Source organism: Colletotrichum phormii (genome assembly GCF_030913505.1).
Source record: "Colletotrichum phormii strain CBS 102054 chromosome Unknown BDP81scaffold_10, whole genome shotgun sequence".
In the NCBI taxonomy this organism is placed as follows: domain Eukaryota; kingdom Fungi; phylum Ascomycota; class Sordariomycetes; order Glomerellales; family Glomerellaceae; genus Colletotrichum; species Colletotrichum phormii.
Genome location: NW_026851452.1, coordinates 1,388,682 through 1,414,253, shown reverse-complemented (window position 1 = coordinate 1,414,253; position 25,572 = coordinate 1,388,682). Strand labels below are relative to the sequence as shown.

Sequence of the window (25,572 nt, the reverse complement as noted above, 5' to 3'; positions counted from 1 at the left end):
ACCAAGAAAAGTGACGAAAACGGGTAGGGAGAAGCACGAGAAGGAAGCGCAGGCGCTGCAGAAGCAAGAAAGCCAGAAGCAAACCAGCAAGAGGCACCAACAGCGCGGGCGGGTCACGCGAGGGATATGTATGAGATGTTATGGCTACGATTGTGGTGCGGTTCTGACGCGCCGATGCGAGAGGTTGGGCGACCCATGGCATGATACGCCCAGCGCAGCTTATTACAGGGGAAGCCTAGCCAACCGGAAGAGCCTCTGCGCAGGAAGCTTTTCTTTGCAGGACAACCTCAAATTACTCTTTGGGTAGTCCGCTGCTCCGGGTGCCTTTCCCAACTTGGTCTGTCAGTCAGGGTCGTGGTGGTGTGGCCATGTTTGTTTCTGGAGTATCCGTAAGATAAGGCTGATCATGGCTGATGCTGATGAACTGACAGTGAGACAGTGGGACAGTGGGAGCGGGAAGCAGAGAAACCACAGAAGGAATCCATCCATCCATCCATCCATCCATCCTTAATTCCATTTGGGTTGTGGTGAAGTACATACGGACAGGCGAGGTGATTGTCAATGCTACCCGTACCCGCATTGCCGGAGAAGAAAGCAATAAGTGTAATTCACTCAATGCTCGGTCGGATTGCCATGGTGATTTCCCACGGGCGGCTGCATTGTTGTAGCGTCGTAGCGAATGACGGCAAGACAACACAACAAGACAACAACACCTCAAAATCCACCATCCATATCCGCTTTCTTCGTTTCCTCGGATGCCACCCGCGCGAAACACAACATCGCAAGCTCAGCAACAGCCCAAATGAGTCAGCGACAGCGCAAGCAAGCAGCCTCAAAAAGATAATAGAAGAGGCTGTTGGTCGCCCGAAATGTGCCGCTTGGCTGTGGGCTCTTCACTGCTGCTCCTCTTCGCTGCATGCTGTGCCTTGAATTGCGCTGTCTTGACCTGTTTCTGAGGCTGGCATGTGCATAGTCTCCTGCCTCATCCAACGCATGGAAATGGAGTCCACGCTTGACATAAACACAAGGGTGAAGCGAAAGCAGGTGGGGATGAGCGGACTCCGTACCCCTTCCGGCTACGATTTCTGCAGGCGGTCGTCGGCGTCAGCGACTCAGCAGGTCCATCGACGACTCAGCGCTCGCGTGTCCGTAATAACTCAAGGATTCAGATATCAGGCAATTGGGCAGACCCGACTCGGGGGATGCGGGCCTTGCAAACTGTCGTATGTACAGCACACACGCAGTCTGCAGAAGGCTGGATGCTCCGGGCTGGGCGCCATGGGCTGAACCTGGGCGTCGGGAACTCTCGCTAACGCGCCTGAAGAGACCCGAATCCGTCACCAGATCCTGTCATGATCTCCGTCCAAACCAAGCTGCCAGATGCCGTTCAAGGGTGAGGCGTGGGAGAGGAGAATTGCGGCACAGATCGGAGAGGGGCGGGCTCACGGGGATCACTTCTGGTGCCAGTTGCTGCTCCCCCCCTCCGGCCCCCGGTTCACCGTTCGAGATTGGAGGAGCTTGGGAATCGTGGATATCTCCAAAACGACTAACTGGACCGGGCTGGTTTGCATGACGACAGTCGGACCCGGGCGCGCCCGTTCTGACCGCTGCTAGATCCAGCCGTCCGTTCAAGACATGTGCCGGAGGTGGTTCAAGAAACCCAAGGGCAACCAAAGGACTAAACCTCTTTCCGCCGGACGGCAACGCTTGGAGTCGACCCCATAATAGCATGCCGCCATGCCTACCAGCCAATAGTGACTATTGCATGACTATCAAGACTCGAAAGGTCAACACCGCATCGATCTCTGCGCCCAGTCAACGTCCCGCATTACATAAGTAGGAGATCCGCATATTCAAGAACCCGAAAAAGGACCCCAGAATGTCAAGGGTCGACCAGAATCCATGTCCAAAACCCACCGACTAACACCATGTCGATGTCGTGGTCTTGCGTCTTGCCCACTCCGATGGGACAATCCACCCATAGTGGGAACCGTGGATACTCTCCTGCGACCACTCAAAGAATTGAGAAAGAGAAAAAAATGCTCGTCACTTGCAGGCCCGAGTCCTTCTGCGCGTGAAATTTGGCGTCATGGCGCCAGCCACGCGCCTTTTCCGCCCGCCGTCTGTCTTTGGAGTCTGCCGCTACTGGCTCCTTACCGCTCCGAGACCGAGGGTCTTTGTTCAAGCCGGATGTCCCGCTGCCGGAGAGGCATGTGGCCGCCGCTTGTCTCAATGACTCTCACAGTCGTCTAGAATGTATGGTCGGTATACGTCGTCGTGCCATCTTGGCAGGTAATGGGCGTCATGGAATGCATCCAGACGTGGTCCAATGCAAAGTCTCAGGGTCCCCCCCCCCCCATTCTGCTTCTTCGGTCCCCTCGGCGTCGCTGTTGCAAAAAGGCCCTCTGTAACTATGTTCGATCTGCCAGATGCTAGTGCAAATTCTCTGACTCGGGTGAATTGGACGGATGATGGCCCGTTTGAAGTCGTGGGCAGCTTCGAGACTCCGCCGATGCACAGAAGAGTTCGTCTCGATCGAGCAGCAGATGATGCATCGAAGCCAGGGCCCGAGCTCAAGGCTGTTCGGGATCCTGAAGTGATTCGGCCATCATCCTGGGGTAGTTGACGCCGTGGCGTCGTTGGCCACTACCAATCGTAGAGTACCTAGTCTTGTCACGGCCCGCAAACGGTTCCCACGCTGCTGAACCTTCAATGTCTTCAGGTGAGCCGCGGTCGTCATCGATGGCCAATCTCGAACCGTCTCTGCGCGGGTGACCCTTGAAACGGCGGGACTTGGACCCTGTCAGTGTGCCAAGCATTCTCCTATCGAACAAGCTCACTTGACTTGCACTGACAATTGAGATTGAGCCCGTAGCCATCGTTTCTGTTGCGTAGAGACACGGTGATAACGAGGCAAGCTTGCCGGCAGGCTTAACGGAGGAGTCGTGACTTTACTTGGTTTCTGCTCTCTAAATCCGAGAGACTGTACAGGCCGGTGGCTGGACCACAAGCAATCCTTTCCTCTGCAGTCGCGAGCAAGTGGCAGAACGATGCCGGGCTATTAATTATTAGAGATCGGAGACGTGACTAGTACTTGGCGCTAAAGTTACCTACTTGACGAAGTCAGTGCCGGTCGTCTTGCTCGTTTCGATTCTTCCCTGACGACTCATTCGATGCTGTATTCTCTGAAGGTGAAAACATGCCGTGCGAGCTCTGAAAGACCTAATATAGTGGGAACTTGATCGCTCGTAATGTTCTAGGACGATCTGGAAGTACACGTTAAATGAGGCCCATACCTGTTGAAGACGAGTTTTGCCCTCTAGGCAGATTAATGTTAAGTTGCTTTCTAGTCACTCGCAGGCGCAACGATGCCTTCAATATTGCGAGACAGAGCCCCTCAACAATGCTCCGTAGGCCGCGTTGCCGAAATCTGGGTTCCAGAAACAGCCTATAGATAGGTCTTGGCCTGAGTGAAGGTCATTGAGCAGGGATAAGCAGCAGACATCTTGACACACTTACCTTCACGGTACTTTACTTAAGAACATAGCTGTAGTTGATCTTATGTGCTACGTTTTTGTCTTTCATGACTGCTTGTCTCGCTTATATAATTCGTTCACGAATACATTAACGACGAACGCTCGTACTTAACAGACGATGCTATATGCGATTTATGGAAAATGCGCTTTAGACTACTCGTCTTTGATTAGCTAAATAAGTAGCTGTAATCTGTACTCACATGCATGCATACCAACCCCTTGAGATAGCTGCTCACAACTTCGATAAAGCCAACATCTCGTTGCCTTTGTATTCGTCCGTGTGGTCAGGGGGCTATGGCATGGAAGACGTGGAAGCTTGAGGATGGCAGGAAGGAGGTGGTGATAGTTCAAAGAAATTCTCTTAGATCAGAATATGGGTTGGGATGGAAACTTCAAGTGTGAGAAGGTACAGTCTAGGTAGGCTCCTACTAGGAAAGAGGCAGGATTGCGTGATTGCGTGATGAGGAAAGAGCGTAGAGCTGTCCTATTTAGTAGCAGGTGCGGCCGTACAAGCTCTCCTGAACAAGTCTTCTGACAAAACCACTCTTATAAGAGATGATTCACTATCATACCCTACCCAGTCTTTCGTAACATAAAGAGTCTTTCAGCTAACGTATTAATGCCCTTATGATATTGGATGTGCCTCTTCGTTGTTGTTCCCATGCCCGAGTCTTGGGATCACAACTACTACTCACTTGTCAAAACGGGCCCTCGAATCATGAGAACAATCACCTGTTGCCGTTGAATGAACGAGAGCCCATCGTCTGCTTTAACGTCTCCTGAAGCTAGGAACTATCTCACTTTTGATCGACAGGTCTTTGATCCGTGCTATTCACCGTTATGTGAAGTAGATCATCAGACAGCTCAAGTTTTTGTAACAGTCTCGATAATATTCTTTATATCTTAGATACCCACCCCCAAGCAAACATCTTGATCGTATAATGCCGCTTTGCTGGAGTGAAAAGGAGGTCATTTCTCATCAGCTTTTCTGTATTCCAAACCCGCCCATCCCCCCTTTACACAGAGGCTCCATTCTCTTAACAACGAGCAGCGCATCAATCTCACTACTTTCTTGAGACGGAACCTCATCCTCTACGCTCCCTAGAGGTAAGATGCCTCGCCCGCCGCCTCTCCTCCTCAGTCAGAACCCAAATCATACCATCCTCCTCCCCGTCCTCCGGCTGAGCAGAAATCTCCTCCCACTCCTCCTCCTCCATGTTGGCCACCATCAAAATCTGCGAAACCCTTGCAAACAGCTCCCTGACGCCATAGTTGCCCTTGGAAACGGTGCTGACGATGCTGGAGAAGTCACGCTCCATGCGAATGACGCCGTAAGCGTTCGCCCGCGCGTCCCAAACCCTGCGTTCGAGCACACGCGAGAGGTACCGCGCCGTGAGGTCGTGGAGCGTCGTAAAGGTGTGGACCGTCATGAGCCGCACCACGGGCTTCATGAGCTGGTCCCAGCCGTGCTCGAAGCGACGGGATACCTGGTCTAGCATCTCCTCCTCATCCTCGTCGTTCTGCTGGGCGAACTCGGCAAGCTCCTCTTCGGTTAAGGAGTAGTCTATGTCGCGGAAGGTGTCGCTGAGTACAGGCCGGAGGCGTGGTTGGACGACCTGCTTGAAGAGAACCTGGAGTCCCTCGTTGAGAAGCTCGGTAGTCTTGGTGGTGAAGGAGCTGTGTAGGGTGTTAAGAGCCGAAGACACGAAAGCAACGTCCTTATCAAAGGGGAAAGTATCTCTGAGTGATGGCTCATGAGCATCGCCGTTTGCCTTTGGCGGATCGTTTGTGCTTCCGATGTTACTTGTGATGATTCGTCCAAGATACTCGTTCGCGGTGTCGAGACTGTTGATGAGAATGATGAATTGGATGATCCTATCTTCTGGCGGGAATCCTCCTTGCACAATGGGCTTGGGATAGGACTCGTCTCGCATCTTTCGTTGGATCATGCCGACAAAGTCTGAGCCGAGGACGCGACCGATGGTAGGAATGACGGATGAGATGACGTCTCTTTGAGAGGTCGATATTGACTTTTGAATAACGGCACTGACAACGTACATGACGTCGTCAACCGCGGAGATGATGAATGCTTGGTTCGTGTCGATGTGCTTGTTCATGCTGAGAGATAGGCCACTCGCTGGTGACTCATCCAGTTGGAATGCTTTTTCGACTGATCTTCGGAAGAAGAAAGTCATCATGATGTTATACGGGGACGTAAGCTTGTCCGAAATCTTCTTCCTGAGGTTGGACTTGACAACAACTTCCGGCACGGATAGCGGAGCGTCATCGGGCGCAGTGGGGTCCTAAAAGAACCGTTAGTGATGTATTCGCAAGGGTAGAGAAGAATTCGACTTACGCGAGTCTTTCCTGCTAAGAACTTGGAGTATAGAGACCATCGGCCGAGCATGATTGCAATCTCACTCAGGAGACCATCGACCTCCTTCATGTTGACGCCCTCGTCCTCACTGGCTCGCGGGTTCGCGCCGGCGCCCATGGCAGGCGAGTTGACTCGTGGTGTCCCTCCTCTCTGTTGAGGCAGGAAACTCTGCACCAAGAAAGAAAAGGGGTAGCTCTTGACGTCTTTCAGCCGCCTGTCGACGTCTCGCTCATCGCTCCATGAGTCGAGTACAATGCCTCCTTGTACGTCGGCCTCCTGCTGCAGCCGCTCAATGACACGAACCATCTTGCCAGAGCCATAGTGAAGCTCCACAAGACCTCCGTGACCTTCCACAATGCGTGCAATATGGTCGAATAATCTGGTGAGAGCATTCGCATAGAAGAAGCCCTCCTTTCTCGCCTGAACGCCAGGGCTCTCCTTCAATACCGATCTTGCCGTACCGGCCACACCCTGGCAGACATACCGCCCATAGACGTCCAAGCCAGTGTCTCCTCTTCCAATGAGCGGGAAGAGCTTGAAGAACCTCGTCACCTTGGCACCATCTCCCTCCTTGGTCGCCTTCTCAAACTCCCTGAGGAACAGCCCGCATAGACTCTCCTTGGCATTCTCGAGCGTCACCCACGGGGGGTCGGGAACCTCGACGGACGGGACAATCGACGACGCAAACTTGCCCTTGGTTATCTCTTCCGGCACCTGGGACGCCCGCGCAAGGTACGCCGCAGCTGCCTCCCAGTCCTGCGGGGCACCCATGCTACCCACGACGCCCTGGACGCAAGCCTTGAGCTCGACGACCTGCTTCACGACCTCGAGCGTATCCTCGACCCGACTCTTCTCCAAGTCCAGCTCCTTCACCTTATTGCTCAGCCGCCCCGCCGTGTCCGCGGCCGTCGAGAGCATGTCATTGCCAACGGACCGGGCAGCAATGACCTGACTACCGAGCCCCGCGCGCAGGAGGTCCAGTCGTCCTAATTCGCGGGCGAGGTCGGCCTGGGAGCCGAGGAGTGCGTCGAGACGGCTCGTGATCGTCGATTCGCGGGCGTGGAGAGCTTCGAGAGCAGCACGCACCTCGGCGACGCTCGATGCTGCGTAGATGCTGCTACTGCTGGGTCGGGCCGCAGCGCTGCTGTGTGCGCCGTCGGCGGCATTGTCGCTGTCCGCGCGATGGGAGGAAGCGCCATTCGTGAGTGTTGACATTGGCGCGAGCTAGCTGACGGGTGCATAGCTACCTTGGCCTGCCAGCAGAGGTAGGGGGGTGTTGTCTGTGCCGTGAGGGTTGAGGTCCAGGTCAAGGTGTGAGCTGGCCCGAAGTGCAAGGTAGGAGGTTCGGTGAACCTTGCTCACCGATAAGCGAGGTCAAGGTGTGGGCGCAAGGGAGGAACAAACTTTGGGCTGATCTGCACAACTGTCCTGTTCCAGAGCATCGGACGAAAGCGAAGAGTGAGTTTGCAATTGAATTTTGAAAAGGCCGTTAAAATTATTTACCGTATTCAGAGTTCTACATATATGCTAAGGCCGTTGACTGGTACGATTCCCCCGTACCTTCACATGAGTGATGCTTCCGCGTCTTGTTCTACACTGCCTGACTGTAACCGCCTCCCATGCGCCGTCTGGCATACTTCCAGTACTTTCTAAACTCATCCGCCCAAAACACCGTGCTGCAAAGCACCAAAAGCCCCAACAGATCGAACAAGCCCAATGCCTCCGTTTGGAAAACCTCCTGGAGCCAAGGGAAGTAAATGACAAGCAACTGGCCCGCAATGCTGAGAGAGACGGCCCAGTTAAACAAGGTGTTTGAAAAGAGCCCAACCTCGCCTCGCAAAACCGACTTTGATTCAGATCGGCAGGCCATTGCGTTGAACATGTCGAATAGTACAAAGCAAGTAAAGGTCATGGTTGTATCGCGGCGATTAACCTCGCCATCGGCAAGCATCTCACGTCTATATACGAGCATCGTGCCCGCCATAATGATGAATGCCGAGGTCATGACCCTGTAGAGGAGAGCCTTCGTGAGGACTGCATCATTCCGCTTCCGAGGAGGCCGATTCATTACATCGGCGTCAACTGATTCTACGCCAAGAGACTGAGCTGGTGGCCCATCCATGATGATATCTATGAAATGGTTAGTTTGAGTAGAATCTTCTCTGGAAACGGAAAGACTCACTGATCCAGAGGATCTGCATAGCATTCAGCGGTGATTTGAATCCAAGAATTGTGCAGATAAGTACCAGAGACAAGCCAGCTGCGCTTGTACTCAGCTGGAAAGTCAAAAAGTTCTGGATGTTGTTGAAGATTCCCTTGCCCTCTTCGATCGCTCGAAGGATCGTTGAGAAATCGTCATCCGTCAGAATCATATCGGCAGCTTCCTTTGCCACATCAGTCCCGTGTAAGCCCATCGAGATGCCGATATCCGCTCGTTTCAGTGCTGGTGCGTCGTTGACACCGTCTCCAGTCATGGCGACAATATCACCCCTGGCCTGGAAAGCTCGAATAATCTTCAGCTTATGGTCTGGATTCGTGCGAGCAAAGATGGTGGTGTGCTGGATGGCGTGGGAGAGCTCCTCTTCTGACATATTATCAACATCCTCTCCCCTCAAAACTGGCCGAACTGCAGCTTGATTAGAGGCGTATTCGATGGGCTTTGCAATCGGCATGCCAAGCTGCCTGCCAATCGCCACAGCGGTCGTCTCGGCATCTCCTGTTATCATGACGACTCTGACACCTCCGCGCAGAAGTCTCCTAATTGACTTGCCAACTCCTGGCCTTGGCGGATCGCTCATGCCGACCAGGCCAGCAAACGTAAGGCCCCTGTAAGTTTCGTCGACAGGTTGGGGGGTATTGGTACGACTGGTCGGCGCAAGTGCCACTCTGCCCCTAGATCTAGAAACCGCGCCGCTGGCGAATGCAAGTACGCGGAGGCCCTTCGACGCCATAGTCTCGGCAGCTTGCAGAGCTTCCTCACGACGCGTAGAGTCAAGAACGATCTCTCGCCCATCGCGAGTGAGATAGGTATCACACGCTTCGAGAATTCGGTCGATGGAGCCTTTCATGTAGGCAAACTCCTTATCATTAGTTCCAATGGTAACGCCCATCCATTTGCGCTCAGAGCTGAAGGGGGTCTCCGTCAGACGCGGGCCGATAGACTCGCGAACGTCATGCTCCTTGAATCTGTCAAGCAAGTCGAGCATAGCAACATCCGTAGGTTGGCCACACCAGCGAGTGTAAGTTGAAGTGAAGTCTGCCCCTTGAGTTGACGATAGCACAGCTCTTGCAGCAGCACCGTTTTCAGTGTATTGCTGTGCCAAGCGGCCATTGTTCGCGATGTTACCAATCCGCAGAATGCGTAGAGTTGCAGGATCTGGCTTTGTTTCCGTTGCCTCATCGTCGGACTCAACATCGATGGCGTCGTTAGCACCAAAATACCACATTTTGGCGGTTGTCATATGGTTCATGGTAAGAGTACCTGCAGCATGTCAGTAATCAGCCGATTGAATCCCCAACCAGTATTTACACCACATACCTGTCTTGTCGGTACAAACGACATTGACTGAACCCAAAGTCTCTACCTTGGGCATTCTGCGCACGATAGCGTTATGACGAGCCATCCTATGAACACCAAGGGCCAGGGTGACAGTCACGATAATGGGCAAACCTTCCGGAATAGCTGCAACAGCAAGAGAAATCGAAATAGTGAAGATTTCCAACAACTTTTTCCCTTGAAGCCAGCCGACCAGAGAAATGAGGCCAATGACCACAAATGAAGCTTTGCTGAGCTGAGAGCCTAGATCGTCCATGGAGAGTTGAAGTGGTGAACGAGGACTCTCTGTTCCAGACACGCTAGTCGCAATTGTTCCGAAGTTGGTTTGCCCACCCGTTGCAAAGACAATGCCTTGGCCGTGACCGGACCTCACCAGCGTGCCCATCCAGGCAATATTGTTGTCGCCACTCCCACCTGCATCACGGTTGTCGGACAAGGCGGATGGGCTCGGAAGCTGAAGCGTGTCTGCGCCGTATGCCGGAGACAAGATACTTCGCGCTCTCGTCTCTGCGGTGATTCGCACCGGCTCGTTTTCTCCTGTGAGGTTTGACTCGTCAATCGTGAGATCTGCTGCCTTGGTGACCCGAATATCCGCCGGAATTCGATCGCCCGTGGTGAAGTAAACCAAATCTCCTGGCACAAGTTGCGAGGCCATGACCTTTGATGAGGTTGCTTCCAGCATTTCCTCTCCAGGCGTAGTAGATCCAACTGACTCTGTGCCATCCATGGGCCCCTGTGGCGGCCAAGTGGGAGTTTTGGCGCTGCCGGGTGTCTTGCTGATAGCCGAGCGGACCAGATGGGCGTGGGCCGGAACCAAATGGCTAAGAGCCTCTATCGACTTCTCTGAGCGGTATTCTTGCACGAAGCCGACCGAGACCACGATTGTCACGGCGACCGTAATGCTGACTGCATCATCCATGTTGCCCAAAAATAAGGATGCTCCGGCCGACACAAGCAACAGCAAGATAAGCGGCTCCTGAAATTGTTTGATGAAACGAAGCCACAGTGGTTCTGGGGGTTCGTGAGGAATCTCGTTCGGACCGTAGTCGCTCAGTCGGGTTAAGGCTTCGGTTGGCGATAGACCGTGGGTAAGGGACGTTTGAAGGCGGCTGGCGGCTTCGGTGGAACCCATCGAGGAGAATTCGTCGGCGATGCTCTACGCAGAGAGATATTAGCTAGATATCAAAGATATGGAGAGTAAGAAAGAACATTACTCTTGACTGCGCCGATGTAGTTCGACTATGGCCTGGCCTGGACCGCGATGATTCCGTCTCCAGAGGTTCCATGGTCAAACCGTTGATGCTCGGCATCTTGGCCGCCAGAGGCAACAAAGCTTCACCATCGTCGGAGTCCTTCCTTTTATGCCACGGCCACTGCATGTCTGCGTATGGCGAGGCAGTGATACCTCGGTCACGACCTTGGAGTAGTTGCAGAAGGCCCAGCGCCGATCATCTGTCAGTGTACGAGGCGAAAAGGAGGCATGCGCCCAAGCGAAAGGATATGTCGTCGGATGTCAGAGTAGGTTCGATTTCGGAGGACGGAATGTCCTTAGTCGCCAAGGAATCAATTGCGGGGAGCTTGGTCCGAAGACATAGTTTCGCGAAAGCTGGTGACTGAGTGAAGACAAGCGGATGTCGTGGTAAAAGATGAGAAAACGTGTGCCTTCGGTTGGGATAGCAGATGCATGGCCAAATCTGGTACCAGGGACAGGGCGTGCGGCGTGCCAACGCGACGCTTAGTACGGCGGGTCCGTGGCTGTTGTACAGGGGGCCCTGGAACGAGGACTCGGGAACAGTGTCGCCGCTCCGCCCATCCCCGTGAACGGCTGCTTGAGTGCCGTAAGCAAATCCAGACATGGGCTTGCACGATATCAGTTACATGTCTCATGGTTGCAACGTCAAGATATTCAAGCCTTATGAATACAAGTGAATATTCTAACTTGGCTACTGGGCGCCAATGCTGGTGATGTGGCTCGCTCTGGATTGGGGAGAGGAACATGGGAACTTTCACCGTCAAGGCTAGTGGCACCAAGTGAGTTTTCTGAGTGATTTGCGGTACAAAGTGACACCACCATGTATCTTTGGAAGCCATAACCACCTACTGCATGCCATAATTAACCAGGGCCTCCAGGTCCCAAAGCATGGTGATCATGTTGGGGATTCAAATTGGAGACACGGGGCCTCCAATGATATCTCAAGGGCTCACACTACCCAATTTTGGTTTCATCTCATGTGTGTCTCCAAACGGACCTGTAGCAATAGGAACTCCTCGCCTCGAGATTCCTCAACTCAGCTTATAAGGTAGGTAGCTGCAGCTCAGATGTTTACCGCACATGAATGTTTAGTTGTCGGTGAGATGAACAAGGTATCCGAAAAGGACATCCTGTTATACGTACAGAACCTGGATGCAAGGTATGTACGCATACTTCAACGGGAACTCGAGCTGCATGTTCTGCGGTACCTCGACACCTTGAGTGGTAATCACCATGCACGGTGCCTGCCTCGACTTACAGCTTCCTTGTTGGTAAAGCTCCGGTCCTCCTCGTACCTGAAAATGATTAGATAAGGCGTGATAAGTTGGCATCCTTGCCATGTATCCTTCACGCCGCCACAGTACGAAAAGATACCTATGACCCGCCGCTTCCGGGATGGTCGCCGGGTCAGCGAGTTGATGATCCAAGAGCGGAGCAACGGTCTCACGTGATGTGGCTGGTGCCACCAAATTCTGCGCGGACCAATCCCTGCCCAATCCCAGCCCCGTCAATTTGCGTCCACCGGCACGGCGTCGAGAGAGAGAGAAGACCACCACACCTTGACTCCCCCCCTCCTGCTCATTTCCTCCATCTCCCTCATCGCTGCTCATCGCGCTCTTGCTACTATTGCTATCGCTGCAACTTTACACTTCAGCCTTTCGCTATCCTCACGACTTGCTTCATGTCACCGCGCCTCGTACTCCGCGCGTGTTAGACTTCGCCTCGACCGCTACATCCCCAACGCGACCCGATTCCCCATAACAACGCGCTTTCGTGTTTACGAGGGCTTCCACAACCACCCCTCTAACCCCGGCGCGCGTCGCTGCCTATATACCTTACGAGCAGTAGCTCTTGCTTCTTGCCTCTCGCATCAACACCCTCGCGTCACGAACCCTCGTCGCCGCCATGTTCTATTCGGAGACGCTCCTCCAGAAGAGCGGGCCGCTGGCCCGCGTTTGGTTGTCCGCCAATATTGAGCGCAAGCTTTCAAAGACGCACATTTTGCAGTCCAACCTGCCGGACAGTGTAGAGGCTATCATTACGCCCGGCCAGGCCCCGATGGCCCTTCGTTTAAGTGGCCAGTTGCTGCTTGGTGTTGTCAGAATCTACAATCGCAAAGCCCGTTACCTGCTCGAGGACTGCAATGAGGCCTCGATGAAGATCAAGATGGTGCGCTTCTTGCCTCCCGCCCAGATGTTTGACGCGTTTTACTGACTTCTATAGGCCTTCCGCTCAAGTGACAATCACGATATGGCAGTCGCCAACCTCTACGTCAACAACCGCGAAGCGCTGCTGCTGCCTGACAAAATTACTCCACTAGACAACCTGGATCTTCCACCGCCTCCCGATGCGGCCTGGCTTTTGTCGCAAATGGACGATGTCACAGCTACGCCAGTGGGTCGCAAGGGGCGCGTTAGCCATCGCGACATCAACCTCCAGGAGGATTTCAACAACAGCCAATTTCTCAACCAGGCGGATACCTTCGACGACGAACTGGAGCTTGCGCCTATGGAAGATCTCGATCTTGAACTCGACTTTGGCATGGACATCGATGAGCGACCTACCCGCATGGATACGACTATCGAAATGGGAAGAGACGCGCCTTTGGCTCGCTCAGTCGAGGACGACATCTTCAGCGAGCTCGACATCATGCCGCGAGGCAAGGACCAGACCGAGCGTGAGCCTTCACTGGGTCTGAACCTTGACTTTGGCGACGACACCGTCCGCATCGCTGACGAGGAGGGCGACATCCAAATGGGTGACGACGACTTCCAGTTCCCCATCGGCGATCAATCTGTTATTCCGGGTCTTGCTGGTGGTCCTCTGGATATGCCGCGTGGTCGTATCTCTGAATCACCACTGTCAGAAATTGACCCTGAGTTCGCAAGAGAGGTTGAGGAAGAATACTCCCGTATTCAGCACACAGATCTCTACGAGCCGGATGAGGAGGAGGAGCTCACAGTCATTCGTCATCCTCAACGAGCCAAGAAGAGGAAGGTTCTGTTGCCAGACGAGCAGACGATGCTTTCAAGCACTCACATCAAAGACCAACAAGCCAACCATGCCAACATCCTCAGAGCTCAATCGTTCTTGCCTAGAGATCCGTTCGTCCTGGCTCTCATGGAGATGCAGAAGAGTGGCGGGTTCGTCTCCAACATCATGCTCGACGGCCGCAGTGCCAGTTGGGCACCTGAGCTGAGAGGAATGCTTTCGCTCGAGGCTGTCAGCCGATTCAACGAGTTGAAGAGGAAGAGGGACAGCGGTATCGCTGATGTGGAGAGTGACAACGGTGCCACATCCAAGTCGCCTCGTCTTAACATTGAAGAAGACGACGCGTTCGCCGTCGAAGATGCCGGGCTGGGCAACCAAAGCGTGGCAGCAGATGGCACTGTCCTTGAGATTCCGGCTGAAGAGGAGGGCATCACTTTTGGAGGAGACGACGACAACACTGGCCGACCCGTTTCGCGTGAAGGAAGTCCCATGCCTGACTTTGATGAGACGGCAGCTCCTGCAGTTCACCCTCAGGACAGTGGCCCTGTCTCTATGGGTACCAAGCACGCTGTCCACATCCTCAGAGACATTTTTGGCCCTGAGGCCGAGCACGACGCCGACAAGCGGAAGAAGAACGCTGTCATCTTCCAGGACCTCCTGCCCGAGAACAGAACAACGAAAGCCGATGCCACCAAGATGTTTTTCGAATGCCTCGTTTTGGCCACGAAGGACGCGATCAAGGTCGAGCAGGGCGAGACCCTCGGTGCTCCTATCAAGGTCCGCGCCAAGCGTGGCCTTTGGGGAGCCTGGGCTGAGCGCGAAGCAGGTGGCGAGATCGCCGAGGAGGAGGAGCTCAACCAACCCGAGCCGGCAGCCGTTAGCGCCCCGGCTGTTGCGGTGGAGGCATAGATGATCGCTGCTTGCTCTGACGAAGACCACTCGATTAATGGCATGGCTTTTGGAGGCTTGGCATGTAAAGTAACCGTTCTTTCTCTCTGTTGGACTACGTTTTAGGGTCGGTCCTGGAAATGGCACTCTGCCAAGTGGCGTTTGGAGTAAATTTGGGAGGCTGGAGAGATACCAGATGCTGTTGCGGCCTGGGAGGGTGGGAAAAGCATGATTTGGGTACCCGAGCCGCATCTTCGTCGTTTGGAGTGGCTTGTTGGCTTTTTTTCTCTGCTGGAGTGCTAGTATAGCTTGTTTTGATTGAGGCCATGACGGGCCTGTAAGGATACCTCCGTACCTAGTTAGCTGTTCCCATTGCCAATGAAGCTAGACATTTCAATCACATCCTATCCTGAAGTGAACAGTCGCATGGACTGCATTGTCTTCAAGTGTTATGTAATCTCTGTGCCTCGAGCATGCTGTTCTACTCCTAATGTGTCTTGTTGGACTCCATCACGGACTTGTACAACCTACGTAGGTGCAATAACTAAACGGGCTCTGCTTTTAGTTGAGGCCACCACGCTACTAATAAATGCTCTTGGTAATTGTCGAAGGTGGCGTTGCTCCGTTCAAGACGTATACTATACTCGACTGCCTCTAATGTCCGACGGGGTTGTGGAATGGCCCACATCCATTCGATAGCTGTGGCATATGGATTTCAGCGAGAATCCACGTTCAGTAATAATTATTGAAAATGTAGCGGTTTCGGGTTTCATTGGATTCCTGAAAGTAGGGGAGGGGCGGCGACAATGAAGACGCAATTTCATGGACCAAGGAATCCGGAATTTCTGAGAGATTTGCCTTTTCATCCTCATACAATTTCGTATAGGAGCATTATACATTCATTGTGTCAACTGTCTTGGTTCAGCTGACGCCACACCAACCTCTGGGAGGCGGACCGCAGCATCTCGCTGACCCCGCAAATGGCCTTCGGGAGGACGACATGGAAAAGTCTGCACGCTCAATCGATGAGCGGCTAGGCGATGCAACAGATGCGTGTTTGTGAGTCTCAAGAAGGTATCTAGCCTGCGGTGTGCGTCTTTCCCGCGCCTCCAATGATCTAGAACACCGTTGTGAGGCAGGAGCTCATCAACTTGCCAGCAGGCGGCATGTAAGCCAGAAACATTGTGTAAGTGATGGATTAGGTCTGTTGATACTTCCATTTATCCGCCGAAGCTACTTCGATTACTTCAAGCCATAAGTCAGGTAACTCTGCTGAGTGTTATCAGATTGCCGGATATAATAGTCTATAGATCAACGATGTGAATACTTCATTAACTAGTCAGGAAAGCAATGTTTTGAGCCCTAGCTTTGCCATACTAAGGGTGCCTGGAGGACCTGCGCATTTGATGCGATGCTGACCGTGAAGTGGCTGGTTGAGTTTCCTGCATCCTCCGCCCACGGCTGACTAGAAGTTATCAACAGAAGTAACAGAGACCATCATAACGTTGCTCTACACACAAGAAGTGGCCAAGACACGGCACGTTTGGTTCTGGAGGTAGAACACCCTGTCATTGAAGCAGACGCTTCGGTCAGGATCATGTCAATATACTTTAGTTCATTTGATATGCGGGCGTGTCGATTATTGCTACATGTAAGAAGGACCTCAGAGGTGATTTCGGGTTTCGGCCAGCGAAGTACAAGCGAATAGTGTCCAGATGATTGATTAGCATCATCTATCAAGTTACACAGACTTCCGTTACTGGATAGATGACAACGATGTGCTTCTTCACTGCTTCTCGGCCATGGAAGAGAACTATCGATTACTTACCGATGTGAGTGATCCACGATGTCTGTAGTTGAAGCTCTAATTACGCCAAGTAAAAGACTATCCCAATGGTGAGCGGCAGCCGTCGATTATTCTGGAGGCCATATAGCCGAGGTCCGTAGCTAGATTTCAGCCCTTGAGAATGTATTCCATGGCTGAATATGGGAGAGCTAGACTAACATTTCCACGATAACCTCTTCATGGAGGTCGAATCGAAGACGAACGTCCTCTCGATTGCTCCTTTGTGATACTTGACGGTTTGATGGCCGATGGTTCATTATGATCGACCTACTATCATTGCATAGAGAATCCTATCAGACGCGAGAAGTAGCCTTCGGTTCCGCGCCTGATGACCCCGGGAAAACTGATTTCAGTACTCTGGCAACCCATCCGATGATGAAGTTATTGGCGTCTCCCTCATGCAAACCTTCGGAGCTTTGGTTCTTGTATGATTTTGCGGTGAGCAAAGACGACTTCTCCTTTACATAACTGTGCGTGACGTTGAGTATGACGAATCATTCTCAGCTGCTTGACAGCCAGCCGCTTACCTCTCATACGTATGTGCAATGTAGAAACTGCACAGGTACTTGCAATGTACCCTAGCAGAGATGCTCTATGAGATTGAGATTCGGCGTGAGGATACATACATATGTGTATTTTCGTCAAATTGTGAGAAACGTCCTCAAACTCATTAACTATATTTGAGGCGTAAAGACCAGCCTTCTAGTGCATCGGTGCCTCCCAGACAGACTATTTTGCCAATGCTATCTCCACTCATTACTATGTGATTCGGATCTCATTCCATTCTGCGGCCTCATCAATGTCTGATGGTCCCTACTCTAAAGGCTTCTTGCCCACGATGGAATACCTAGTTAGAAGACATTAGCACATGTGTATCACACATACAGTACACACTAAAACACCCATACGAAAAGAAATACTCACACAAGCCCATAAGCATGAATACTCTCATCCCTCACCTCCCTCTTCACATCCACCAAAAACGCATCAACATCCTCCTTGGACCATCCAAACGCCCTCGTGAACGGCGCCATCGCGAACCCTTCAAGCCCAGCCATAATATTCCGCCCGCTCCACACCCCCAACTCCCTCAACCTTCTCCCTTCCTCCGTGTCCGCCGTTGGCCACCCGTTGGTAGGCCACTTGAACACGCGAACCTCGACGTCCACGAACCCGACCTCCGGATCGCGCATCACGTCGGCCAGCGTGGGGATCTCCTGGTATGGACGGCCCAGCTTCACCGAGGCGTCCTGCAGGAGCGCGCAGTACCGCGCCAGTGCCGAGGTCGTGGGGTCGAGGGTGCCGTCGTCGCTGGAGGGGCCTACGTCGACTTCTTGGAGTTCGAGGTAACCTCCTGGTGTGAGGTTGCTGTTGTGAGAGAGAGTGTGTGAGATGGTCTGAATTTGTAGCCTGGAAGCTGTGTTCCTCTTTTGCACAGTTAAGAGAGGTTTAGGGGAAGACTCAACTCGTAACAATTCTTCAGGTACTCCTTCCAGTCTGCGATGCTGGAGGTCATGAGGCGGCTGTGGATGTAGTCAAACGGCTCGTCAAACACCCACTCCTCTTCAATGTCGTCGATTTCAAAGTCAACGTTTGGCGGTAGGCTAAAGCGAAGGCGTCAGAAAGGCCCAATGCCAAGATGAGTAGGGGGGTTAACTTCAAACTCACAACGTAGGTTGATTAGGAGAAAGATCAATCCCAAGGACCTTGTAATTTGCCAACTGTCATCAGCAAACAACCCCTCCACGACTTTCAGAAGCGTCAAACCAGACTCACCTCAGCCTCGGGATGCTCATCACCAAAATCAATAGCCCAGATCCCCGTCCCCGTCCCAACATCAAGGACCCTACCGGGGACTTCAGCCCCCTTTTGGCACGGCGGTGCGAGGCCGAGCCTGTTGTCAAACGTAAGGAGGAAGACGTTGTGCTGGAGGTCTTACAGTGAGGCTTCAAGTCAGTTTTTCAGACGCATGGGGAAAGGGGGAGGGACGCCGCTTCAAAGGTAGGAGGAAACTGTAGAGCCGATATGCTGTGCCTGTGTCTTGCAGCAGCAGCAGCGCCAACCCAATGCCGGCGGCAAAAGGGAATAGAACAGAAAGACTCACCTAACCTCTCCTGCTCAGCCTGATCGTTTGGAAGAGTGTATTCTGCAATTGTACTGGTCAGGAACGATACCACCACCACCACCACCACCAAAATCTCTAACCCGGACTATCAGGGCCTCCCACTCACTGCCGTCTTTGTACCGATGATATGTCCTCCCGTTCTCCATCCGGTACTCCAATATGGACTCACTCAGACTCAATCCCGACGACGACAAGCCCTGGAGCAAAAAGAACCAGTCCGGCACGGTCAGTCTATCATCTCTGGGGACAAAGATACAGAAGATACATTCAGGGGAAGGAGTGGCGGGGATTGAAGCCGAGGAAAATGAAATCCTCAAGACAGGAAAAAAACAGAGAACTCACAGGGACGTCCTCAGAATGTTCATGTTCGCAAGTGGCGTGACCACATCCCTCGCCATCATCATCATCATCGTCGTCGCCATCGTAAGACTGCTGCCGCCGCCTCGAGGGCTTGCTCAAATCATCGTCCTCATTGTACCCATACTCCTTCATCAACAGCCGCTTCGAGCTCTGGAACAAATGTCCAGGCTTGCCGGCCTCTAGTCCACCAGGCTCTGGGGATTTTGACATCTACAGGGGCAGAAGCAGGGTGTAAGGAGGAACGTCGGTAGCCTGATTTGAACGTCGATAATTCTCAAAAAAATAAATAAATAGTAAAGGTGTAATGAGCTACCGAAATAGAGGAAAGAAGCGCCGCCCAGACTCAATTCGCCAAAGAAAAGCAGAGAAGAAAGTCGCGTCACAAGTCCAAACCAGCTCCTCTCTTCCCTCCATACCCGCAATCCTTCGAAAGTCCGCTCCCCTTGCCCACCCCCTTGGACGCAAACCCTTCTCTCTTCCCTCGTCCCAGGGCCCAGGCAACCCCCCAGGCCACAGTCACACACACAGGGCAAACATTTACGAGCACACCGAACTAGGCACCTAGGCAGGGGGGACAAAAGTTGGAGTAAGAGAAAGGAACCAACAGCATATGCACGTCTGTAAATTGCAACTGTCAAATCGGGAATGTGAAGCGGCGCTGGGCGGAGTAGGAGTGGATCGGCAAGCAGCAGTTGCAGGACTGCAGAGCCCGCCGTGCCCGCTAATCATTTTCCACTTAGGCGCGCTACGGAACGAGACGACCGGGGGGTTGACGAGCCGGGGGGAAGGGTTGTATGCGGGCCCGGGCCGGCCCCCGGGTTAGTGGTTGAAAGGAAAAGGTGACTCTCTTGGGGGTTGACAAGCGCTTGGACGGATGGTAAGCGCTTCAATGACTGTTCGAAGCGAGCTTGCTCGGGCGATTGAGTATGTTGAATCACGATGGTCTACTTGGACTTATGACTGCTGACGGCCGTCATTGATGAAGCGGACATGCACAGTAAGGTGGACGCAGGTAACCCAACTCACTTACCCGACCATCACATACCACTAAATCGAAGTTTGTATCAAAAAGTTTTTGGTATTCATCCACCATGCCAACAGCAAGAAGCCCGATTGAAAGGCTCCCAGCCAGGCAGAACTACCTCAAGCCAGCTGGATTAGTGCTATTCAACCAGCACCCCCCCCCCCCCCCCCCCAGCTTCATCCCCTCAGCCGCTCACTCCCCTGTCATCTTCAACACTGCGTCTCCCACGCAGAGTAACCTCCTCCACACACAGCCCCAAACTCTAAATCATCCGAAACTGGATGACATGGCATCAAAGTACGTCGCCAGCCCGCGGCTCGTCCATCGCCAAGTGAGAAGAACCTTGTCCCGTGGTTGGCCATTTCCACTCGAAGAAGATGCAAAAGAAAGGGCCAAACAAAGAATCTGAAAATGCCGCGCCGATAATGCCACGCCTTGTAAACATGAAAAATGGAAAAGTCCGACAATTTGAAAATTCATCCAAACAGAATCTTGACCGTAGTCATTATACAGCTCCGATTTGCTCCTCGGTCATGAGTTGAAAAAACAGTGGCTCTTTGTATGCCCGAAACTCCAAGTGGCCCCCCCCCCCCCCAAAAACCATGTCTCTTTTTGGTGTTTCCAAACAAACGTCCAGTAGTTTTGCGTGTAAGGGGCAGGGATTAGCCATCCAAAGCACATCTTTATCGGAAACTCAAAGCAACGCCGCCTCGAATGAACTTCTGACTGCATTAGTCTTTAAATAGAAGTCGCCCCCAGTGCAAGGGGCCGTTGGTGCTCTTGGGCAGGTGTGCATATGCTCTTTGCCTTCTGTCGTTATTGTTGTCATTTCGCTCAGACGCCACTCCAGCCGTCCTTTGTCGGCTGGTACGCCTTGTATCCTGGGTAGGTTCCGCCGCTGCTTTGCGGGGGTCGCTGTTCATCTTCGTCCTCCATATGCTGGTTGCCACCGCTCGGGCCGCGGTTGTAGTTGTATTGTTGCGGACGGCTGTAGCCAGACCTGAAGTCAAATCCACCAGAGTCATGCAGGTCCGGAGATGCCATGCTTTGGTCGCCGGTGTAGCTGCGCTGAGGGGCAAGAGGGCGAGTCGACTCCGAAGAGGGTTGACGCGAGTTTGCTCCATACTGCGGACGACCGTAATTCTCATTGAGGAACTGGCCTTGCTGATTTTGCTGGTCAAAGCCATAGTCGTTTTGAGGTGCAGGAGATCGCCGGTAGTCGCTGGGAGGGGGTGGAGGGCCGCGATAACCGCCGGCTTGAGGACCAGGAGAGCGGCGATATCCAGCCGGGGCGGGACTTGGTCCATCGCGAGGTGGTGCTGTGAAGCTTCGGGGTATCGGTGCCGGGCTGGGACCGGTACGGGGAGGACGGCCCATGCCATAGCCTCCCTGCTCGTAGCCGTTGCCGAAGCCCTGATCGAAGTCTTGCTGGGGACGAGGATACGTCTGACCTCTCTGGGGCCCGTAGCCATTGTTGTTGAACTCTTGGTGCGGTGTACCTCTGCCCTGCATCCCCATGCCTCCCGCAGCTGCCATTCCTCCGGCGGCCATGGCCCCATTTCCGTATCCTTGGTCTACGCCGAAAGAAGATTTTGACTGTCCGTACGCGCCATCACTGTAGCCGTTACCCGCCATCTCGTAGGGGCCCGCAGGCTGATTGGCGTTGGTGAAGTAGCCGCTGGGGCCAGCCTGAGGATCCTGGCCATAAGGACTCCTGTCGCCCGGCATGGGGCTGTTCGGGTGGGACATGGCGTTGGGTGCCATGAGAGGCATGTTCTGTCCATTCGGATTCGGTGATGCCGCCGGCTTGTTCAACTGCTCAAGCTCCACCTCCTCCTCGAGCGCCACCTTCTTCGAGCCCGCACCCTCCCAGCTGGGCATTGCGGGGAGTGAATCAGCATCTGCCGGGTTAGCACTTGATTTGTTCATCTCAAATTCGGCATATTGAGGTGGCGCTGCGGCTCCGGTGGCCATCGGTGCTGCTGAATTCGCCTGGTGTGCAGGTGCGGTGCTGGCATTGTTGTAAAAGGGGGCCATGGGCGCCTGAGATTTGTATCCCTGATTGTTCGGTCCATACGAGTCGTCGTCGAGGTGCTTGTGGGGTGTTCCCTTGGGAGTATCGCAGCAACCGCAGCAGTTACCACAGCATTTCAAGCAGTAGCAGCACTGGCAGCAGCACGACAAACCGCAGCAAGCGCACCGGATGATGCACCATAGGATTGAGAAAATGATCAGGCCTCCAAAGATCATGACTGCAATGACGGGCCACCTGCGCAAGTTAGCACGTCGGAGTTTGAGCGAGGCTGTGACCGAAACCTACTTGCAGAAATTAACGGACATGCAATTGTCCCAACTAGACAGCGCCGTCTTCACATCGTTGATCGAGTTTCCGGCGCTCTCTACTGTGTCTGTAATTCCGCGACTCTGAATGTTCGCAGCCATACTTGACACGACCGATCCCCACACTCCTCCCCGGAGGCTCCTCGCCATAGCGACATCGATCGAAGGCATCTTGAATGATTTTTGCTTTTCCTCCAACAAAGAACGTGATTCTCGGTAGATTACCCGCAGTATTTGGGCACGTCGAGCTTGGTTGGTCGAGGATGATTGATGTGCGGGATTAGAAGCGGACTATTGCTCCATCATCTCATGGAGCTCGATGTTTCGTTGTTTGATCGGCTTGAACGGTGATCGGCGGACCGTTGGATGGATAAGGCGAACCGCTTCGTGGTACGAGAGATCGTCGTAGTGCAAGTGTAACGGGAGGCCGGATTTGCGCAAAACGATCTCACGAGAAGCCAAGATGGCAAATGAAAGTGGTAGGCGTGAACTTAAAAAGGTCGAGACTCAAGAGCCGCGAAGGGTAAGAACCGAAATGAATAAGTGCCGCTGTGCTGCCGGTAAATGAATGCAAGTCTTGCTGTCGTCACTGCCTATGGGAGGGCAAAGCGTTCGTCCTCTTGCGAGGGTGGGCTGGTGAACGTGTGGTAGGGGACGTGTAGCGAATGGTAGCGGCGAACGAGCAAAAAGCCCAGAGGCTTTCGTCTCAAAATGGCACTGAAACTGGGCGGTGCAAGTCAGCAAGCACCACAACGTCCAACAGGATGACCCCGAAAAGTAGGCGATCCGTGGCCAACAGGTTGGGTGTCTTGGTCTTATTGCTTGGTGACGCTGCTGGGTGCGAGTATTGAGAAAAGGGGTGGGTCGCAATTCGTGTCCAAGCTGTCGAGACACGGTTATCCCAGGTAGGATGGAGGCTGTAGCTGAGGGGGGGTCCTTTTCGTGAGATGTGTTGAGGATAAATAAATCCCGGAGTGGCGGCGAGAGGCGGAGTATTCGTACGGGTTTAAGGAATGACTTGAGCTGGAATTCTGCTCTTCGGCTTCGCGAAGAGAATAAAAAAAGGGTAAGAATGAGAGACACGAGGAGCACCGTCAAACAGCCTCGGGAAATGGCCAAGGAGATGGGACGGATGGAAAAAGGAGCGAAACGGCACAGGACGCAGTCTGCCGGGTTGTCGGAGGAATATGCACCTCGGGAGGTTGTCAAGAAAGAGAGTGACGAGAGGCCGCCGTAGATGAGATGAAGAAGAGGATTTGTTTCCCTTCCATTGACCAAAAGGTCAGAAGAGCAGCAAAAAGAGAGGAGGATTTGCAACGAAGTGTGGGAAAAGGAAGAAGGAAGGGGAAAAGATTGACGTGACGCACACAGAGTTACTTTCCCGGGAAAGCCACGAAGGACGATCAAAAGTGGCAGTGGTCACTGGTGGGAACTTCACTGGGAAGGGAAACATTAGCAGCTTACATGCTCCCTGAGGTACCTAAGAGAGAGCGAAAGCGCGACGGGGACGTACGCCGCGACCTGAGCACAGGGAGATCCATGATTTCCAGAGGGAAATTTGAATTGCGATCGAGCGCCATGCCACGCTCTAGCGGATTGAATATCCCTGCTCAGACGAACTTGAGTGGGGGAAGCGGTTCCTGACTTCCCGTTCCCCCACCCCCTTCTGCTTTGCTTTTGCTGCGACCTGTTCAGTTGCAATGCTGCGTACGGAGTATGTAGGCGCTGCTTCGCATTCTCTTTTCTGCCTGCAACGCCAACGTCCGTGTCCACTTCCACCTCAACTCCAAAACGGCTGTCTGGCAAGTCCCTTGTAATCGCGCGAGTGCCGTTTTTCCCTCAAAAAGTTGAGAATCAGGGGGGGGGGGTGTTCCGGCTCGGAGATGATTTTGGATTCGTCGACCACAATCTTGATTGCGCCGATGAGCCGTCCCCCCTCCCCCGGCCGTTAAGTGAGGTACAAACTTAAGTAAGGCAAGGCATTCTTAGTTAGCGAGTATTCACTTGCAGGAAGTTGCAGCATATCTGTCTGCCGCCGCGTGCCCACGCACCCACGCAGACCGAAACCACCTGCACCAACCGTATTGAAAACGAGACAAACTGGGGACCGAGGGACCGCCAGTAGCAGCATGCAGAGTCAACATGATGAAACATGGTGTTCTTTTCGTCCTCAGGCACATACACAGCACATTACGACTTGGCATTGGCCAAAGCGTCTTCTGGGTCGTGTGAGTCCAACAACCCCCGTGCCCCCGTGACCCCTGCCTTCCTTCCCTCGCGTTCGGCTATGACGGGAACACGTAAAAATGCCAATTGGTGATTTCCAGCCACACCACCTACTTGCTCAGCCACAGACACTCGCCACATTGACCATGCGTGTGATTCATTCATCGACTCGGCCGAGAGGACGGCAGAGCCCCCCCGGGCCTTGTCGGGACACTGCAGATTCGATACGGCCAGGTATCTTGGACGGGACAGGCATCTCGGAGACAAAACCCCCTTCATGTCTTAGAAATCCCCATCCTCACCGCTTCAAAATGAACATCAGGATCTAGCTAAATGACTAGAGAATCCTACCGACCAGTCCATCGCTACTCTTCCATGCTTCTAGGAGTTTCGCAGGATCGAAGACGAACGGACGTAGGCGCACGCGATGGCGTAGAATCGTAATATCACTGTTCCGAGTAGCTCACCTTCGTCAGAGGAGCCAGAACCCGCACGTCCCCATAAGACCGTCTGGACGTCTAGAAGGGAAGGAAGGGTAATTGAATTCATAGCTGCAGCCCAGTCAGTCCAGTGCAGGGCTCGTCTGATGTAGGAAGCTAAGCTAGCAACCTGACCTGTGCGATAACATAGACCCAACGACCTTTCCATAGACTGGTTGACATGTTCAAGTTATGTGGCTTTTCTTGCCAGGACTGGTCGCGCTGAATCAGAACGTCGTATGGTGTTGTATTGTCAACTTGATCCAGGTCGAGCCTCTGAGGTAAGTGTAAGCATATGTCTCATATACGGGGTACTTGTTCATCACCAAGCTTCACAAGTCTGGGTCCCGCACATAAGCATCGGTAATGTTAAAATTTACTATGGAATAATAGTCCCGAGTCTTCTTAGCCTTTTATTTAGACTAGGCTCAACCCCAAATCCGACGTCATCATACAACATTCCCTATTCGTTCCTCCTCCAATGGCCCCTATCGTCGTAAAGTCCATCCAAAGAAAACCTGCTAACGCCTAACCGGGGTGTTTCGCAATCAAGGTATCATCTGTGTGTTCGC

The 25,572-nt window shown here is 53.2% G+C and overlaps 7 protein-coding genes across 7 annotated transcripts; 2 read left to right on the top strand and 5 right to left on the bottom strand.

Annotated features, from left to right (window-relative positions):
• The first annotated feature begins 20 nt into the window (after positions 1 to 20).
• Positions 21 to 502, top strand: BDP81DRAFT_428446 (uncharacterized protein). The gene has a single exon (XM_060590424.1). The coding sequence runs from the start codon at positions 131 to 133 to the stop codon at positions 305 to 307; it is 177 nt and encodes a 58-aa protein (XP_060445441.1). The 5' UTR covers positions 21 to 130; the 3' UTR covers positions 308 to 502.
• A 3,743-nt stretch (positions 503 to 4,245) lies between these two features.
• Positions 4,246 to 7,206, bottom strand: BDP81DRAFT_406639 (COG4 transporter). The gene is made up of 2 exons (XM_060588984.1): positions 5,893 to 7,206; positions 4,246 to 5,839 (listed from the first exon to the last, which is right to left on the bottom strand). Exons 1-2 carry the CDS (start codon positions 7,126 to 7,128, stop codon positions 4,622 to 4,624), a joined length of 2,454 nt encoding a protein of 817 aa, XP_060445440.1. The 5' UTR covers positions 7,129 to 7,206; the 3' UTR covers positions 4,246 to 4,621.
• Positions 7,207 to 7,504: 298 nt separating this feature from the next.
• On the bottom strand, positions 7,505 to 10,848 carry BDP81DRAFT_319905 (calcium-transporting P-type ATPase; the record flags this gene model as incomplete). The annotated part of the gene is made up of 4 exons (XM_060584480.1): positions 7,505 to 8,043; positions 8,096 to 9,394; positions 9,452 to 10,625; positions 10,684 to 10,848. 4 exons carry the CDS (start codon positions 10,846 to 10,848, stop codon positions 7,505 to 7,507), a joined length of 3,177 nt encoding a protein of 1,058 aa, XP_060445439.1.
• A 1,407-nt stretch (positions 10,849 to 12,255) lies between these two features.
• BDP81DRAFT_374780 (Rec8 like protein-domain-containing protein) lies at positions 12,256 to 14,999 on the top strand. Its single transcript, XM_060586704.1, has 2 exons — positions 12,256 to 12,890; positions 12,945 to 14,999. The coding sequence occupies exons 1-2, from the start codon at positions 12,627 to 12,629 to the stop codon at positions 14,619 to 14,621; spliced, it is 1,941 nt and encodes a 646-aa protein (XP_060445438.1). The 5' UTR covers positions 12,256 to 12,626; the 3' UTR covers positions 14,622 to 14,999.
• A 2,367-nt stretch (positions 15,000 to 17,366) lies between these two features.
• BDP81DRAFT_461224 (S-adenosyl-L-methionine-dependent methyltransferase) lies at positions 17,367 to 18,717 on the bottom strand (the record flags this gene model as incomplete). Its single annotated transcript, XM_060593747.1, has 6 exons — positions 17,367 to 17,814; positions 17,934 to 18,050; positions 18,115 to 18,152; positions 18,223 to 18,380; positions 18,551 to 18,592; positions 18,678 to 18,717. The coding sequence occupies 6 exons, from the start codon at positions 18,715 to 18,717 to the stop codon at positions 17,367 to 17,369; spliced, it is 843 nt and encodes a 280-aa protein (XP_060445437.1).
• Positions 18,718 to 20,124: 1,407 nt separating this feature from the next.
• BDP81DRAFT_428438 (uncharacterized protein) lies at positions 20,125 to 20,550 on the bottom strand. Its single transcript, XM_060590423.1, has one exon. The coding sequence runs from the start codon at positions 20,433 to 20,435 to the stop codon at positions 20,223 to 20,225; it is 213 nt and encodes a 70-aa protein (XP_060445436.1). The 5' UTR covers positions 20,436 to 20,550; the 3' UTR covers positions 20,125 to 20,222.
• A 239-nt stretch (positions 20,551 to 20,789) lies between these two features.
• BDP81DRAFT_319250 (uncharacterized protein) lies at positions 20,790 to 22,466 on the bottom strand (the record flags this gene model as incomplete). Its single annotated transcript, XM_060584420.1, has 2 exons — positions 20,790 to 22,224; positions 22,276 to 22,466. The coding sequence occupies 2 exons, from the start codon at positions 22,464 to 22,466 to the stop codon at positions 20,790 to 20,792; spliced, it is 1,626 nt and encodes a 541-aa protein (XP_060445435.1).
• Positions 22,467 to 25,572: the final 3,106 nt, after the last annotated feature.

Excerpts from the sequence above, each read along its gene's own strand:
- BDP81DRAFT_428446 (XM_060590424.1), top strand. The coding sequence starts at position 131 with ATGAGATGTTATGGCTACGATTGTGGTGCGGTTCTGACGCGCCGATGC.
- BDP81DRAFT_406639 (XM_060588984.1), bottom strand. The coding sequence starts at position 7,128 with ATGTCAACACTCACGAATGGCGCTTCCTCCCATCGCGCGGACAGCGAC. Across the intron at positions 5,840-5,892 it reads TCTTAGCAGGAAAGACTCGC|GACCCCACTGCGCCCGATGA; the intron begins GTAAGTCGAATT and ends CGGTTCTTTTAG.
- BDP81DRAFT_374780 (XM_060586704.1), top strand. The coding sequence starts at position 12,627 with ATGTTCTATTCGGAGACGCTCCTCCAGAAGAGCGGGCCGCTGGCCCGC. Across the intron at positions 12,891-12,944 it reads CCTCGATGAAGATCAAGATG|GCCTTCCGCTCAAGTGACAA; the intron begins GTGCGCTTCTTG and ends TGACTTCTATAG.
- BDP81DRAFT_428438 (XM_060590423.1), bottom strand. The coding sequence starts at position 20,435 with ATGAATTTTCAAATTGTCGGACTTTTCCATTTTTCATGTTTACAAGGC.